Source organism: Capsicum annuum, chromosome 8 (genome assembly GCF_002878395.1).
Source record: "Capsicum annuum cultivar UCD-10X-F1 chromosome 8, UCD10Xv1.1, whole genome shotgun sequence".
Classification (NCBI taxonomy): domain Eukaryota; kingdom Viridiplantae; phylum Streptophyta; class Magnoliopsida; order Solanales; family Solanaceae; genus Capsicum; species Capsicum annuum.
Window position 1 is genome coordinate 158,480,998 of NC_061118.1, and position 19,280 is coordinate 158,500,277.

Genomic DNA, 19,280 nt, shown 5'->3' on the forward strand with positions numbered 1-19,280 from the left:
AAGCAAAACAACTGAGCATTAATCAAAAAAATATGGTATAAAAGTGGAAATTGGCTAAGGATACAAATAGTGAAGAGAAAGGAGGAACAAGTGATATCAACTGTGTCAATTGATGAAAGACTTCAACATTTTCATCCCTCACTTAATCAAGGTCAAGCTTCAAAGTCATGATCAGAGCAACATGATTCGTCTGTGCAAGAACATCTATTGTTGTTTTCTAAGTCAACCTGAACTAGGACTGAGAAATCCAAAAAAATAACCAATTAGGAACTAAAAGGGAGATCATATCCCTTTTCATTTCTCAGAAAACTTATATTGCATGTGATTGATGATCAAGCTTAGCAAATCCATGGTACACAATTGATATTTTGGTTGAGAGAGAAGAAGGAATTTCTGGTGTAGGATTAACATATTTATGCACAACCATTTGGAGAGAATCAAAGAAAGTTTAGTCAACCAATTCGTCAGTTTTATATGACAAGGGGAGAATGAAGTGTGAGGAATTGAACAGATGTACTCAACTATTTCAACTTAGACAACCTATACTTATGTCAGTGAAGAACATGCCTGCTAAGAAGAACTTTGTAGTCACAATTGCTTGCTTGTACCTATTTTTTTGCACAATCTAATAAAAAATTAGGTTAGAAAAGTCAAAAATCTGGAATTGGGCCATACAACTAAATGTGCAAGACTGAATAAAATAGCTTTTTAGCTAATAAGATTAAGAAAAAAATGATTATTCTAGTCAATCATTGAGGGGAGTTCATGCAATTTTAATCATGCCCAAGTTTAACCTATTCCTTTCAAAATGCTCTCTACTTAGTGCCTTTGGTGCTTACATAGTCAACATTTTTATAGCTCTCAAGAGTGAAATTGCTTTTCTTTGGATACCATAGTCTCAAGCCATTGATTTTCATGGGATATCTCAAGATCCTTTTGACTACACCAATTCTTATAAACTACCAACAAAATTACCAGCAACTTGTGTTGGTTTTATTGATGCATCCATTTCTTTATTTGTTGTTTCCCCTATCAATATGCCCTCAGTCTGTACAACAGTTGGACCAGGTAGTACAACATGTTCTTGTGCATGCTTATCAGTTTCATTGTCATCCTTTTTTTTCATTTTTTTTTCTTAAAAATCTCCCTTGCTTCCCCCTTACCCGAGTACTACAAATCTGGCCATCTTTCAAATGATCCATTCCCCCTTTAAATATGGTGAGTGAAAGAAACTTTACTTTCTTCTAGTCTTATGCCTTGAGCAAGCTTTATTTATGCTCAAATTTTGCTTGCCTCTTCCACTCTCACCTGCAAAACAAATTAGGGGTTAACTTTAGGCACCCAGACAAGCTTGGGTCCTTTCTTATGAGTAAATGGATGAATCAGATTTCTTCTAGCCCATGCAGGCAAAAGGTTACGTGACCTGTTTCTCTGACCAGGTTTAGTTATCCTTTTCTTGGTCTGAGATAGTTTATTTGCCAGATTTAGACTGCTGGATCTGCTTTTGGCTGCAACTGGACATTTAGTGGTTTGATGTCCAAGGTTTCCACAGATATAACACAAGTCTTGATAAGCATCAAGACTTTTGTGTAAACCCAAACCAGCTTTTTCACTGTGATATCTTTCACTCAACTTATGAACAATTCTTGAGGAATTTGTCCTCCTGTTTGCTCTTTCAAGGTCAAGTTTTAGTTTAGAGACTTCTTGACTCAGTTTATTCACCATTTCTATTTCATTATTGCACTCTTCTTTGTACTTGACCAATTCAAGTTCAACTTTTTCTTGTTCTTTACTCTTGGTGTTTTAGAGAGTGTCAATTTTAGAACTTCAGACTTAAGATCATTATTTGAAGAATCAAGTTGCTCAACATGTTTCTTGAGAGAGCAGTTTTCCTGTTCAACAGTGTTCTTGCAAGCTTCTAAATCAATAAAATCAAATTTGATTCTTGCAATACTGTTGAATAGCTCATCCTTATCAGAAGTTGATTCTTGAAAGCCATCAATTAGTGCACTCATCAAGGAAATAAGTTTTGTTTTAGAAAACAAATGCAACTTCTCGTTAAGTTCAAGTATACTTACCTCAGAAGCATCATCTTCTTCCTCCAAGTCTGAATCTCCAAGAGCCATGAGTGCTGCTTCATCAACTTCTTCATCATTTGAGCCAAATCCCCAAGCTTCTACCATTGCATATTCTTCCCTCTTTTTGTTTTTTTCTTTCAATTCCTTTTTAGCCCTTTCCTTTCTCCATTCTATTTCCCAGACTGGACAATCCTTGATATGATGATCAGTCTTACCACACTTGTTGAATCCATTTAGATTGTTATTTGACCATTTCTTGCTACCTGTTCCCTTCTTCTTTTTGAAGAATTTGCTGAAGTTCTTAGCTATAAAGGCAACTTGTTCTTTATCAAGTTCAATTTCTTCATCACTGTAACATGCTTTCAGAGCTAAGGTATCCTCATGGGCTTTTAGCACTTTAGTTCCATCAATTTCCATTTCATAAGTTCTTAAATTCCCCACTAATTCATCCAGGGTCATGCCTGCAAGATCCTTATTTGCTTCCCTGATTGCAGTCACCTTAACATTCCACTTTGATTTTGGTAATACCCTCAGTACCTTTTCGACTTGTTCTTCTTCAGATATAGCTTTTCCTAAGGAGGTCAGCTCATTTGTTAAGGCAGTAAACCTTGTCATCATCTTATGCAAGGTTTCATTCTCCTTCATCTTAAATGCCTCATACTCAGTAAAAAGAAGAGAAATTCTGAATTTTCTTACTTGAGATATGCCTTCATGGGCATTTACTAGAGCATCCCAAATTTGCTTAGCAGTGGTGCATGTTGATACCCTATTGTATTCAGCAGGTCTTAATCCACAGACCAAAATGTTTTTGGCCTTAGCATTTTTCTTTAATGCCAACAAGTCATTAGGAGTGAATTCACTTCTTACTTTCTTGACCTGTTTTCCATCTTCTAACTTCGTTGGAATAGTAGGACAATCAGTGATCCTATCCCATAACTCGTAGTCTACCCCTTGAATGAATGTTTCCATCCTAGCTTTCCACCAAATGAAGTGAGAACCATCAAAGAGTGGAGGTCTAATAGTGAGTTGACCTTCACTGTGACCAGTAGGTGGTGCAGAATTCATCATATTGATCTTTGTCTTAGGTGCTAGCCCTTTTTAAGACAACCTCGCGCTGATATCACTTGTTAAGAATTTGTGCCCTACTGATTATCTTATTGTCGCCTAACTGTTGCTTATCGCTGGAACTGGTTGCCTGACGTGTTCCAAGGAAGCAGTAAAACAGAAAGTAAAGAACACAATGATTTTTACGTGGAAAACATCCGATTTAAAAAGGTGTAAAAAACCACGACCTGTACCTCTACAGGATTTAACCCCAACTTCACTAAATAACTCTGAGCCTCAACAACGACTGATTACAAAACTCTTGTAACCAACAAATAGAAATTATAAACTTTAATCCCTATAACTCAACAACTAGGAATTATAAACTCTAATTCCTAACTACACGCACCTCCTAAGGTATGCTTTCCCAAAGTCTTTGAGTTTTTCCCAACTCAAAGACTAGCTCCTAATTCAGTTTATAACACGCTGAAACTAATATTACATCAATAGTTCAAACAAAATGAACAACTCTAAAAATCAACGCTAAAACTCTTATCTGGATTCTATAATTGGGACCGGGTTCTTCAATGTGTTTCTTCAGTGATTGAGTAGCACTTCATGAAGTCAATCTGTTGATTGTGCTTTTCTGCTTTGTAAGTGCGTGAATTATTCTGACTGATGCATCTTCTATTTAAGCACAACTCTTCAAAGAGTCATTCTTTATTTCAAACTTCTTCTTTAATTAGAACTCTCATTGCATAGAGTTCTACTTCAAGTGAAACTCTTTCTTTAATTCCAACTCTTGTTTTCTTAGTGTTGTAGTAAAACTCCAACTCTGTTAAATCAGCACATGTTTATTTATCAGAATCTTTCTCCTCCCACACAATGACTCTTCAAGATATACTCAGAAGTGAAACTCCTTCACGTAGGACTCCTTTTTCAACTCAAATTGCTTTCCCTTATCATTAAGTGTTTGAATCAAATTCAACTTGTTATATTCCTCACATGATCAGTAGCTTGAGTATATCAGAATTAGGGTTGCTTATTCGTTCTTGTCTTTAAGCAATCTTGTCTGCATCTATCAGTGAAACTGGAAATCTGTTTTCCTATGCGTGGACCAACTCAAGTACATGTTTCATTCATGTGTCAGTTTGTCAATTATCAAAACTACATAGTACCCAACACTATCACAGTTATTTAGTTGTAATATTATTGCTTGAGGTGGTTGTTCATACAAATTTCTTTTTTAAGATAGTGTGCCTACTCTTATAATTATTATTTTAGAAACAAAGATATCTTATGAGATGTATACACTTTAATGACTTGTTCAAATATATTTTTAGGAAATATACAGATTAATGAAATATGTACTTCCCATGATCTGAAGTGGTTATCACAATTTCACTTTATCTTATCTAATGGAGTAACCTTTACTTAATGTTTTCATAGACAAAAAAATATGTGGTCTTTCAGTTTGTATTATTCAAAAGGAATAGAGAAGAGATTTACATTTTCAAAATACACTTTACATCATATGGTTCTCCCCGTAGGCACATTTCTCTCTCTAAATTTTTAGTCGCCAAATCTCAAAGTGGTCTCTCATCCAATATTTCATTCTATGTTGTGGTTTTTTGGACACTTATCAATTTTTTAATGTCTTTATGCAGGACAGCAGACATCACCAGCTTCGTTATCATCACAAGTGCAAGGTCAGTCTTCAGCTCACAATTCAATGGGGCATCAAAATTTACGTCCCTCTTTTGTTGGAGGACAGCAACAAGCTTCTCCAACCTCTTTCGTTGGAGGACAAGGATCATCACAAATGCAAGGCCAGCAGTCGGCACCTAATCCAGGGTGGCAACAAGCTTCTCCGCCCTCTTTTGTTGCTGGACAAGGATCATCACAAATGCAAGGCCAGCAGTATTCACCTAATCCAAGGTGGCAACAAACTTCACCACCTCCTTTTGTTGCTGGACAAGGATCATCACAAATGCAAGGCCAGCAGTTTGCACCTAATCCAAGGTGGCAACAAGCTTCACCACCATCTTATATTGCTGGACAAGGATCACATCAAATGCATGGCCAGCAGTCAGATCCTAATCCAAGGTGGCAACAAGCTTCGCCACCCTCTTCTATTGCTGGACAAGAATCACAGCAAATGCAAGGCCATCAGTCAGAACCTAATCCAAGGTGGCAACAAGCTTCACCACCCTCTTTTGTTGCTGGACAAGGATTGCATCAAATGCATGGCCAGCAGTCAGAACCTTATCCAAGGTGGCAACAAACTTCACCATCCTCTTTTGTTGCTGGACAAGGATCACATCAGACGCAAGGCCAGCAGCCAGCACCTAATCCAAGGTGGCAACAAGCTTCACCACCCTCTTTTATTGCTGGACAAGGATCACAGCAAATGCAAGGTCAGCCATCAACTTTTGGACGAAATTCACATCAGGCATCACCTCCTTTTATCCAACAAGGAGTTTCACCACCGTCTTTCATGGCTGGACAAGGATCACAGCAGACGCAAGGTCAGCTATCAGCTTTTGCAAGAAATGTGCAACAAGCATCACCTTCTTTCGTTCCACAGCGAGAAGCTTCATCACACTCTTTCATGGCTGGACAGGGATCACAACAAATGCAAGGTCATCCACCACCTTCCTTCGTGCCAGGTGATGCTTCTCATGTGCAAGGTCAGCCATCAGGTTTTGCACATGTTCCACAATGGTCGTCACCGCGCACTTATATGGCAGGACAAGTAGGAAACCATCAAATGCAAGGTGCATCAGGTTCCACACAAACTACACATAAGGCATCACCTTATTCCATAGATGGACAAAGAGCCCCTTCAATGCAAGGTTTGGCATCGGGACCTGCTCATGCTCCGCTAAATGAAATCTCACACACATCCCAAACAGTTAGAGGTCTGGGATCAGCTTTTGCACAAATGCCTGAGCAAAATGTAAGACATCAAGCTACAGGAGAGGCCTCATCCCAAGGGGACAATATTGAGCAATACCAATACCCGGAAGTGGCACGCCAAGGGAGAATGTAAATTGGGAAGCGTAGTTTCTCCGAGGGGCCTGCTTTTGATAACTATCTGAATAGGACTGCAGGAAGAGGAAACATCATCTTTGGTGTCACATTCTCTCATGGTTGATTTGGCTTTGGTCATGGATTAATATGCACCGATAGAAATCATTGACAAATTTTTTAGAGACAATTGATGGTTTTGGGGTGTGATTTGGTGAAACAAATTAGATTGTAATATTGGTGAAGAAATATATTTATTTACTCTACATCATGTATGCTGGAATTTTCCCCTTTCATACAGCTCACCGAGGACATGACCCTAGATAGGAAGGTCTGGAAGAGGCGAATTACGGCAGAAGAGTAGGGCCAGATTGGGTCGCTAGTGTAGGGAATTACTTGGTGGGGTTTTTTTATTTTTTTATTCCTGTTATGATTCCGTATTCAGTGTTCCATGCTTATTACGAATCTGTGTGCTTTCCTCTGCTTTCCTCTGTTTTATATTCCGTATGGGTGCCTTATTTATATTATTGCCATCTGCTTCTGTGCTTTACTATGTGTTTGTGTGATATCTTGTGCCTGAGCCGGGGGTCTTTCGGAAACAGCCTTTCTACTTCATCAGAGGTAGAGGTATGGACTGCGTACATCTTACCCCCCCAGACCCCACTAAGTGGGAATACACTGGGTTTGTTGTTGTATATTAATAAAAAGTTTTGCCTCATAAAAGATTTTGATGATATATTTGTTACAATTGTCTAAACCAGCATAGAACCTTAATTCATTCACATAAAATGTGAGTGGGATATATTATCACACTCAGTACCACTTATCCCTTAATAATTATCAAGAGGATATTATCTTATATTGATTTCTATAGTGGTGTTCATCGAGACTAGAGAAATTGCTTTGTGTTATTGATCTTTTCCCAGTGTTCAGATTGTTCAGAAATGCAGCTTATCGTTCCTGACCAATCAGATGTTAGCCGGAGCAGTTTAGAGATCATGTGCTCTGACGGTGTATCCTTGCAAAGATTATTTAGGACCATTTCTTTTAAATGGTAGCCGTGCCATGTGGTTCTTTCGATGCTTTGAGAAGTAATGTGGATTGCTTATTGTGTTTGACTTTTACCTCTGGTATATTTGTTATTTTACTGCATCTTCACGACAAGAGATAAATGGTGATCTAGTGAATAAATGTCCGTTCTGATTCAGTTTATACTGGCCAAAGTACAAGATCCTGAAAATTATCTTTTAATCAAGCAGGTATTAGTAGTAGCAATTAGCAAGAATTGATAGGTGACCTATGCATCTGAATAGGCGCTAAATTTGCATGTCCATGATCTTTGGTTGGTCATCATCGAACGCAGTGGCTCATTCTCGAACAATAGAGTTTCCACGTAAATTTGTTTGTGCATACCTTATTGACGTTAAAGAACCTGAAAATCAAGCTAAGATGCAATTCCATCCCCTATTAACGCCTATCTAAGGCGTGTTTGCTAAAATAACACAACAGCTTTCTTGACATACAGGCATCACCAAAGTTAATTCTTATGACATGGTTAATATCTCAAGTACGACACTGTTTTGCAGTAAGCTGTAAAGTTTTAATATCAAAGTAAAGATGATATCTGGTAAAAACTGTATGTAACTGCAGATGAAGCTACAAAACTTCCTGGATATCATTTGCGTGGTAATTTCCCCAACTACAGTAAAATAATGGCAAATTTAATGTCTGCAAAAGAAAACTAAATACCTCCCCTCAATTTTAAGCACCTAAATCCTCCTCAAGAAATTCTAAACCATGTACTACAAGAGTCAAAAAACTCATAATGCAACCTAAACACTTGTGAGCAAAGGATCTAACATCAATATAAATCACAAGGAAAGGGTGAAAAAAGATACCCTTATCTCTCAAAAATCCTCTTCAGTATTCCAGCACTTCGGAACTTAGTTTCAGTAAAGGTTCTAGAGCACTTGGATCAAACTTCCTAGCAAAGAGGTAGCAAACATGTGTCTTCTCTGAGTTGTATGCACATGCTGTTCCATTGTTCCTTATATACTGTAAGAAACCTTCAGTAATATTTACCGCACTGAATGTTGCAGGGTGCGGTCCCCCTAAGGACCAATCAACATACGTCACTGTTCGGTTTGCACTTAAAGGTCCATGGAATAATCGAATAAAAGTAGGAATATAGTGCTCATCTGGATAGCAAGCAGGAGTGCAAAGTCTACTGAAGATATCGTAGTATTTGGTATCTGAAACTATTCTAACAGCTAAAGTTCGATTCATCTCAAACCATTGAGACCCTTTCCGCCAATCAGCAAGTTTGATATCAGGTTTCATATTGCGGTTATAGCGGCCACGCCCATAGCGAGAAGGATCATCATATGATTCAACAAAACTATGAATGGATCCTATGAGATACTCGTAGACAGTTGGGAAATTGTAAATTGGAATACAGCTCTCAGAGAGGAGGACAAATCGCTCATTTGAGAAGTCGAGCAGCGCATTGGCCAATAGCCTCTTCTCAGCATCAACAAGTGTTACTGACCCCCATTCAACATTCTGAAAAAGAAAAAGAAAAATGGTAAGCTGACTGTAACACTGTTACATCAAAATTCAAAAGATCATTAAACATTAGACAATTAGTGGATTAAAGTCTAGCTAATTATGATCTACATCTGTTAAATGTATAAACACAAAAACAAAGGATTTCAATTCATTTACACCTCTGTCCAATATCTCCCTGCTCTGAATCTACACCCTGCTAAAGAGGGATAGTGTTGCATTACACATGGCTATAACAAAAACATGAAGAGCAGGGATACACATCTGATTGTGATAACTTGATGTATTGGACATCATGAAAAAAACGAGGTTTCCTGGTGTAGATCTAGTGAAATCTTTGAGTACACAGAAAACAAGAAAGAAAGATCCATGTCTCACTCTATCTGAACCAATATTATATGGCATAGCCCATCTCATAAGTAAAACAAACAACTTGGTTCTTCTTAGGGGGTTCCAGTAACATGGCTCAATAGCTTATACTTGCATTCGTGTCATTATTAACCTGGATGATACTTCTCCTAGCAACTAGGGCACGAGTTTGTCTCCCTCATTTGTTCATAGCTGAAAAGTTTGTCCAATGAAGGTTTAATGGTTACAGGGTTTCACATGTTTAGGAAGTGAATTTCCAATTTCTGATCCTTCACTGGTAACCTTAATCCTTTGATTTTCTCTTTGATACCATTTGTAAGACCCATGTAAGTGATCAAAATTAAAACTAAAAAGGAAAGAACTATATCAAAGATAGCAAAAGAAGAATATGTTGAAAGAAAATGAGTCTTTGTTTTCTAGTAAGAGCGAGCTCATTTTATTCATAAGACATCACTGCCATCTTCGTATTGAGGATATGGGTAACTGCTATCTTGATGAATTCAGTAACTTCTAAAACCAACCGCAGGGTTGTATTTATATAGTTCCATGCCTCCCTCAATGACCACCCAAACTAACAGAAATCCATATGGGCACGAGGACAGTGGAGAAGGTTAGAGTGACTGTTAATCTGCAACTAACGGGAACTTCAACTTTTGGTTCCTCACTTGAACTACTTGCAAGAATGCAGCTTGTTGGACCAATTACTTGCCTCTCCTTCTCATCAAACCTAATCTTAAGACAATAGAGGCGCAGCCAGGATTTGGTTTATGCGGAACTGAAAATGATACATATATACTTTTTACATGCTTCCACTGGATGCGGTCCCATAAAGGAAACACCTTCTACGTATATGAGATACATACACATGTGTGCGTGTTATTTTTTGGCAGACGGCAGCGGAGCATTAGTAAGAAATTTTAGCTACACATCAGGAATCCAATCCATATAGAATATAAAACAAGAATCCATAACATAAAAGGGGGTCAAATGCTTTGAAAAGACTGATTTTAATTCTATATATTATTTCTTATGCCTTTATCTCAGTGAAAAAATGTCCAATCCATTGATTTTCTGGTATTCAAGCAGACTGGGATACGAATTATCATAACAGAAGATAATTTTGGGTCATTTGCGATTGTAATTTAAATTAAAAAAGTCCAAGCCTAGATGACGTAGGGCTGAATATCCATGGGTAGTGGCACAGTGCTTCTCTTCCACTTACGATACCCTGTTGATGTCGGACTTCCAAGCCACAGTGCTTCTCTTCCACTTACGATACCCTGTTGATGTCGGACTTCCAAGCCCATACATTTTACTTGTAACTGTTTCCCATCATGATTATCACACTGTTGCATCCCCTTTCATTATTAGTGATTCCGAGCATAGCATATCTGTTGTATCAAAGGGTTACTCTCAGAAAAAGATATTCTAGCAAATGGCCTGTCAAGAATGGGCCTTGGCCCTAACTCAACCTCAAAAGCTAGCTGGAGCCCAAAACGGGGATGGGTCTGGCTCTGATACCATGTTAAGAAATGACCTTGGGCCTAACACAACCTCAAAATCTAGCTCATGAGGGGAGGATTACCCAAGTCCATATAAGCAAACTACCAGTCCATTCCCCAACCAATGTGGGACTTTTTACCCACTCTAACATGGCCTCCCTCTGATTCACATCCCAAACTATCTGATCACTCTCTGAACAACAATCTACGGCTAGAACATTTTATTCTGATAAATTAATCTACCCGTAGAGTAACATAGACATGTTTCCCTTACATCATGGATGAAAAGGCAATGAGAAATGGTTGTGTCTTTGGTTTTCCAACTTGCAATTGTATTATATAACTAAATCACAATCCAGTCATCTTAGTTCTATCTAGTCTCAATTTTGGAGAAAACAAAATCCCAGTCACAGAGCTCATCAGTTCAAACAATACAACATTGAATATTCATTCCAACCTCGGTAGTAAACAGCAACATTTAGCAAATGCTCTAAAGAATCTTCTCATTAATTTACCTCAGAATATTGAAATGAGAATGTTTCATCATTTGAATATTGTCACAAACTAAAATATTTCCACAAACTCCTGATAGACATCTGAACTATCCAGCATTTGCATCATGAGAACTGACGATGCTCTTGTTAGAAATTTCAACTTTTTAACAGCTAACTAAGTATCCTGCAACCTTCCAAATCATCTCTCGACAATTCAATGTGCTATAAATTTCTCTCTTTAATTCTCAATATGAATTTTATACTATAAAATAACTTTAAAAAGTGAGTGCATTTCAGCATCCTTCTCAAAAGCTGGGAGAAATCAAAAGAACTGGCATGCATCTTTTATGCAAATATAAGTCATCTCTAGCTATAAAACATTCACATACTCCATGTGAAATCATAACCAAACCAACCCATTGTTTTACGAATAAATACAAAAAAACATGGCCAAAAAACATGCATTTGCCAATTTAGGACACACAATAAGCATGAAACAACATCAATATAACATTAAGTTCATGTTCAGTAAGAATCATACCCGACTTGGAATTTGCCTCTTGTAGAAAACTGAGGTATTAGAAATACTAAGCACATAACCTGGGAGGGCATGTATATATATAGAGTACTTATTCACATCCTGCTCTTGAAAGAACCTCTCCCACAATGGTATAAATGGTAACTCTCCCCTAGTCAAGAACATAAAAGCCACTTTCGGCTCTCTCTTAAATGGAAACCCCTCCTTATAAGGCTCTAATGAAGCCCTCCAAAACAATTCATCATCTGACATTCCATGAATCAAAATCTTTGGTCTAACAAAACTTTCCATACTTAAACAATCTTCCTCCTCACAAACAGTACAATTTCCACTAACATGCCTACTCACTGTATCTGCTAATGCATTATTTGCAATAATCTGTTCAGCTTGAAAGGTAAAATACCTATCAATATGTGAACTTGAGGTCAATCCAAGAACTACTCCAACTACAAATACAATCAAAGTTGTGAGCACCCTTAAAAGACTAACTGATGAATCTCTTGTTACTGACACAGGTAATTTACTCTCTAAGTCTTCCTTTTCTCCCCTATTCCTCATCTTCACCTCCTCTTCCTGCAATAAATTCCCTATTTTTGACTCTCAACGTTCCAAAATCATCTAAAGTTTCAACCTTTTGATAAACAAGATTCAAAACCCAATTCCAAAATCATCTAAAGTTTCAACCTTTCACAAACAAGATTCGAAATTCCAAAATTATCTAAAGTTTCAATCTTTAACAATCAAGATTCAAAACCCAGTTCACAGAATCGTGTAAATCGACCAAAATTCACAGAAAAAGGCCTAAGAATTTCAAAATTCAACAAACCCAAATGGAGTTCCACTACGACATTACGTGTAAATTTTCAAAACCCAATTCAAGAATCGTGTAATCCTAAAGAATTTTTGAAATTGGAGAAACCCCAGATGAAGTTTTACAACTCTATTACAACCCCTTAAACAAAAACAAGAAATCTCGACTGTATTTGTTCCCTACCGTGATCTACAAGATCAAGAAATGAAGAAATTGCTGATTTAGGAAAGTTGAGTTAGAATTAGAAAGTGAAATTGAGGAAGAAAAAAGGAAAATGGAATAAAAGGAAAGCGGGGCTAAAAGGTAAAGAATTGAATAAAAGGAAAATTGCTGATACAGTGATTGATGATATGTGAGATTAAGATCTGTATAATAATTAATGATAATGAGAGACATTAATCAATGTTGGTGTACTACAATATTTACTATTGCCACTGAGTTTAATGTTGTCTTTCCCCCACTTTGAATACTGCGCCTCTACAATTTTGGTCGTTTTCTCATGGCGATGCCTTTGACAACTTCTGTTCCTTTGCCCACCATTTTTCTCACAACAAGGAATTTTGAGCTTTAGGATCTAATTGGATAATTAGTTTATTACAATTTGGGTCCTATTTTTAGTGTCTTGTACGGTAAAAATATGTGTTTTCGAGATTTATTTATTTAAAAGTAGGTTTTATATGAAAGTGTTAGTCAATTAAAAAAATTATTTGTTCAAGAGATGAATGTAGCAAAATGAAAATGCTAAGTAAGAGAAAAGATTGGGTATTTTAGTATAAGGTAGGAGTGGTCCCGTGATGATCAAGATGCGGAAAGTGAGTGAGATTATTCAAACATGTGAAGAGTATACGTTTAAATTGAGTAAGGAGGTGAGTAAAGTTGATCATGGTAAATCAGAAGACATGTAAAAGGCAAAAAAATATGATAATGCATGATTGAAACAGTTTCAGCTCACCATGAATATGAACGGATTCAAAAATTTTATATTATGGATGCTAAACTATTTTTACTTTGAAAATTGTTACATAGAGTGGTGCTCAGATACTATATATGAATGAATTCCTAGATTTTGTACATAAATGATAGTGTTTGTCACAAAAGCAGTGGGTTGGGTGCTTACTACTTTTAATAACTAGAAATTTCAATAAAAGTTTTACTTTTCAACTAGAGAGCGGAGATTAATTATAAGAACAAAAAGAATGTTTTTAAAAAGTTCATTAAAATCCTTTAAATTAATTTAACAGAAACTTTGAGAATCTTTAAACGAAAAAATTTTAAAAATCCTTTGTACAATGAAAGAGTTCCACGTGTAAGATTATTTCTGGCTGGGAATTTGTGAAAATGTTGAAAGGTTGCAAATTGAGGTAGAGGAGTGGTGATTATTTTATTGCTATAATAAAGCACAATGTCATAATTTGCTTGCTAAAATTATTTAATTAAAGAATAATGTAATACTTTCTCTTTCTAATTATTTAGTTAGTGCATTACCACTACTGGAGCATACTCATTGCAAGCTTCACTTTGGCCATTTTTATTTGAAATTTAAACATTGCTTCTCCCTTGGTCTCAAATTACCCGTCTTAATTTAAGGTCGAACATTAATTAAGAAAAATAATTAATAACATGGCTAGTTTATCATAGTTTTCCTATTAAATATTGTTTACATTTAAATTTGAAGAAAAAGTAATTAATGCAAAGAGTAAAACATAGAAATTTTTTTTTATCTCTTTTTGATTAATAAAAAAAGATAAGTAAAATGAGAAATTAAATTCAAAAATTTGGGACGAATAATTTGGGAGGGAGGAAGTATTTGATATCATCTCCAACATGAAAGCTGCAATGAGTTGTTTAATGATTTGTAAAGTTGTTTAATAATATAGATAATTAATTTTTTTATATCTATTCCTATATTTCTATATTTATATTCTTGTCTTTTCTATATAATAGAAGAAATGGTTTCGACATAATTTCTTATTGAGAGAAGTATTAATTATCCCTCTGAATTTGTTATGTTTTATTCATGGTACACCTAAATTTTTACTAGTCCTAAGTACCTCCGGAATTATTTTTTTAATATGTCGCGCCACCCTTTTCGGCCCACTGTCCACTGCTGTAATATACGCGTGGACACGTGGATAAAAACGTTGATGTGGTTATCCATGTGGATAATACCATTCACTTCCCTTATATTTATCCTATATTAAAAAATAATCCATTTCTACCCTTAATTATCCGACTTCTCTCTAAAAAAATTATATTTTTCAATTTTCCTCTACTCCAAAATAGTGAAAGTTATAATTTTCATCGATCAAGTAAGCTATAATTTAAGAATTTATATTTTTTTATGTGTTAAAAATATGAAATTATTTTTTTCCGATTAGTGTTTCATAATATGAAATTATTTTTTTCCGGTTAGTGTTTCATAGTAGTTTTCGATTAGTGTTTTAATTAGGATTTTGAGGAGACTCACATGCATAAATACGTTTCTTATTATAATAAATGGATTAAGAAATTGTAATTTAAGTTAGGGGTGTACAAAAATCGAACCGATAAAAATGTTATTGATTTATCGTTATTGGGTTAACGAGTTTTTAATGATTTTGTAAAAAAAATATTGGGTTATTGATTCTATTTCAATTTTTTTATTAAGTTATTGGGTAAACCGATAACCCAATAAAATTATATTAAATTATTATTTCATATATATATATATATATATATTATAAGTATTTTATGAGTATTTTCTTATCAGTTAAATCGAAAATCAAATCGTTAGGGATTAAAAACCGATAACTAATATAACTAAATTTATTATAAGTATGTGTCTTAGTTTCTTTACTATTTGTTTTGTTAATATTGTTTAAAATATCTGCTTCGATATTTAGTACAGTTTTTTAGTTACAATAACTCATATGATATATATAATTAAAATTGCAAAATTGAAGGAGTTTAATAGGAATGGAAACTGGAGTTTTAGATTGAATTAATAAAATAAATTTTTTACAAAATTAATAAACGGATGAAATTTTTATTTCATAAACTAATTAATAAACTGGAGTTTTACAAAATTAATAAACGGATAAATTTTTTTTGACATACTAAAAGAGCAAGTTCCAAGTTCGGGGATACTTAGGTATAGTCAAAATTTAGGTATATCATGAATAAAACGTGACAAGTTCAGGGACAATCGATACTTGTCTCTTTCTTATTTGCAAAAAGAATTTATAGTAGCTAAGAGTAGCATTTTCGTCATTTTACTGTACAAACTGATATGTGTAGCAACTACAAGCTGTCAAAAATACATGGCAATTATGTCTTCAGTACAAGCTGTCAAAAATACATGGCAATTATGTCTTCAGTTTTCTGTGTGTCTCTTTCGATGGTTTTTCTATTCTATTTGTTCTTCTCTGTTAAATAAGAAGAGCAAATCTAAGTGCCTCTATTTTGTGGTAATACCATTTTCTTGTTAAATGTTATTTTGATACTGTACCATTTTAATTCTGCAAAATATGTTGATACATTCTATCCACATAAAAAAAAATCTTACCATCTTACACATAAGACAGGGTGTCTAACATGTCTGTTTTTACAAGACTAATTTGCTTGAGAAGGGGCCGGAACCAAAATATGCCGTCACTTTAAAAAAAGTGACGATATATTTTGATTCCGAACTCCCTTTAACATCTTCTTATATGCGGCTTAATTTTGCTGGAGTGAGAAGAATGCTAGAATTGTCATATTTTATGCGGCTGCTAAAGTATACTTTTTCATCAATTTTTAAAGCTAAGTAATGAAATATTTAATTTTCAATAATACTTTATGATAAGTATGTTGAAATGATAAGAATGCTGGAATTATCATCTCTTATGTGACTATTAAAGTACACTTTAAATGAAATGTTTAATTTTGAATAATACTTTATCGTTTGAGGAATGAAACTTTTGATTTCCAAGCATTACTTGAAGTTTTTTAGCCAAGAACGAACTAAATAAAAAGCAGTAGCAACGTTAACAACATAACGAGATGGACATGATAGACGATTCACGACAAATCTTACAAGCTCTTGGAGGTATTGAAAGTGGCGATTAAGGTAAAATAAAATCAAAAAGTCATACTTTTTTTGTTATTGTCACAATTTTTATTTTTTTTTAAAATGAAACTCGATAACGCGAAGTTATACTCGACAAAGAATAAATAATTCTTTTGAATTTTCTACATAAAAATCACAACCTAGTGATTCTTTCATAATTATCATCTTTAGACAAAGTCAAATCTATATTCAAAGCTAAATTAGTAGTTAAGACTTCTTTAATATATTTTGATTCATTATTGTTTCTGAATTTACAGGCCTTGTGTTGCTTATTATGTTACTTCCAATTACTTTCAATTGATCTAGAAATTATAGATAATTGTGTTGCTTATTATGTTATTTATTGATTAATGCTATGATTAGTTAATGTCGTATTATATTATAAAGAAAAGATATCATTTTCCTCCAAACTTGTCCGCTCAACTTACTTTAGAACTTCGAAGATGAAAGAAAAAATGGGTGGGGGCTGGAAGAGAAGGGGGAGAGAGGGGTGGGCGTTTGTAGGAGGGGGGGGTGGAGAGAAGAAAAAAAAAAAAAAAAAAAAAGAAAAAAGGGGGGGCCGAGGGGGGGGGGGGGGGGGGGGTAAGGGTTGAAAGAGGAAAAAACAGAGAGGGGCGGGGTAGGCAGTGTGGATGGGTGGGTGCGAAAAAGAAAGAAAATGAGGTTGGGTGGTGGCTTTTTTATTATATATATATATATATATATATTATTATTTTAAAATATATAAAAATAATGCACGGGGGATTAATTTTTTTTTAGCAAAATAGTAATTTCTTACGTGGTAATGACGTGACACCGACGTGGCATTGATGTGTACACGAGTGTAACACACTCTCCATTGTGAGAGTAGTATTCAGTTTTGAGAGGTGAAACTGATACACTTTAAAAATGTTAAGGGGATAAATAAACAGAGGTTTAGTTTAAGGTCTAAAGTAAGTTTTGGCAACAAGTTCAGGGAGAAAAAAATGTCTTTTCTCTATATTGTATAATAGTGACTATTGGGTTAGTAGCCTTCTATAGAGATGCTCATTCTAGTATTTACTACCAATCGGGCGTGCTAGATATTTTAAAAACAAATTAAAAATTCTTCTGATTAAGATGATTCTATTTTAATTTGTTTTTTCATATATATGTTTTTTTTTTTTTGAATAGTGTGTACGTCTTGCCTTATATTTTTTTTGTTATTTTTAATATTTCATAATTTTGTGAACTTAAAAAAAGTAGTCATAACCACGCGAAGCACGAACAGATTCACTAATATATGAATAAAAAATAGTATACAATGAAGCTTGTTAGAATATCCAGCTTAACAATTTTCGCTCTAGTATTAATTGAGCATTGTTTTATATGTGATCGATCAATTTTCACTTACATTTTTTTTTTTTTAGCCGAAATTGCACATAATGGAGAAAAAAATGTACATACTCTTTCATTTTTTTTAGTAAGAGGTTTTAGTATTGAACGATGAAAATGAACTCACTATGCTAGGATATACTTTTAAAGTAAAATTTCATCGGAAGCATATATTAAATGTTGAATAAATAATCTATCTATATTTAATAAGAGAGGAAAAAACGTCACGTATCAACACCACAAAAATAGTATTTATTATTAAAAATGAGTCATAACAAACTTTAATAATAATTCTAGATACATGCTAATAAAATAATTGCGACCATTTTGATAGTAATACATAAGCATTTACTAAAAGGTTAGATAACTAAAATAAAAAACAGTGCATATCGACGAATTGAGGAATTGTTCATTATATTGTAGTAATGTATATGTGTTTTTTTCCCTTAACGCTTGACTAATAAGATAAATTAAGTTTAGCATAGTAATTAGTTTCATATAATAATATTACACATATTCTCATACCTCACATAACAATTATTGTCGTAACATCCCTTTTAATCAATCAAAGATGTGGACTGTTGATAGCTATGATTTAATTGTCTAACAAAATACTATGCAAAATAAGATAAACATTGAGCTTTATTTGAAGCAAATGAAGAGCAACTTTTCATTTGAAGCTTACCGAACCCATTTAAGTTGAAATTTTTTTTCAAAGAAATATAATCAAGAAAACTTCAAAATGATGAGAGACTAGTAACTTTACATATATGAGGGGTAATATATCCGTAACATATTCTAAAGCTCAATTTTGAACATTACGAGTTTTTTGATTTGTTTAAGGGAGTGATACTTGATAACTTAAAATAAATTTTAATCTTCTATGTTGTATTCTTCACCTTTCACTCTATTGTTTGAGCGATTCTAAATGCAATTGGTTTTATTTATTTATTGGTATCACGACGATAAATTATTTTGTTACATCAATTTTTTTACAAAATTTACCTCAAAATTCTTTATTTAAGAGTATTTGTGAGGAAAAAGAGAGAAGGACGTGTCCAAAAATTTAAAATATAAGTGTTTCTAAAGCTAGCTAAAGTCTTTTATAGACATTTCACATTTGGACATGAATTAAATGTAAGTATGTTTTGAATAATTTTTGGAAAGAGGGTGAAAGTTTGCAATTATTCGTAGACATACATTTTCACTTCAAACGAAAATAAAAGAATTAAAAAAAAAAAAAAAAAGGCTTTGAAGAAAAAGCAAAAAAGCGTTTGTCCAAAGGGACGTTTTGTTCATTTAGAAAAAGTAAAAGCATGCCGCTGCCCTCGGGACACGTTCCAATTAAAAAAAGTATGTCCTACAATTAAAAAAAGTATTAATTTATGTCATATAAAAAAAAAATATTA

The 19,280-nt window shown here is 34.3% G+C and overlaps 2 protein-coding genes across 2 annotated transcripts in view; one reads left to right on the forward strand and one right to left on the reverse strand.

Annotated features, from left to right (window-relative positions):
• The window catches only part of LOC107839838 (pentatricopeptide repeat-containing protein At1g10270), a 12,611-nt gene extending 6,193 nt beyond the window's left edge, over window positions 1-6,418 (forward strand). Inside the window, exon 2 of the mRNA XM_016683474.2 lies at window positions 4,790-6,418. Coding sequence (XP_016538960.2) covers window positions 4,790-6,174 — 1,385 coding nt within the window. The 3' untranslated portion in view covers window positions 6,175-6,418. The remainder of the gene's footprint in view (window positions 1-4,789) is intronic.
• Window positions 6,419-7,775: 1,357 nt separating this feature from the next.
• Window positions 7,776-13,160, reverse strand: LOC107839837 (glycosyltransferase BC10). Its single transcript, XM_016683473.2, has 2 exons — window positions 11,624-13,160; window positions 7,776-8,714 (listed from the first exon to the last, which is right to left on the reverse strand). The coding sequence occupies exons 1-2, from the start codon at window positions 12,176-12,178 to the stop codon at window positions 8,073-8,075; spliced, it is 1,197 nt and encodes a 398-aa protein (XP_016538959.1). The 5' UTR covers window positions 12,179-13,160; the 3' UTR covers window positions 7,776-8,072.
• Window positions 13,161-19,280: the final 6,120 nt, after the last annotated feature.

Excerpts from the sequence above, each read along its gene's own strand:
- LOC107839837 (XM_016683473.2), bottom strand. The coding sequence starts at position 12,178 with ATGAGGAATAGGGGAGAAAAGGAAGACTTAGAGAGTAAATTACCTGTG. Across the intron at positions 8,715-11,623 it reads AGAGGCAAATTCCAAGTCGG|AATGTTGAATGGGGGTCAGT; the intron begins GTATGATTCTTA and ends TTTCTTTTTCAG.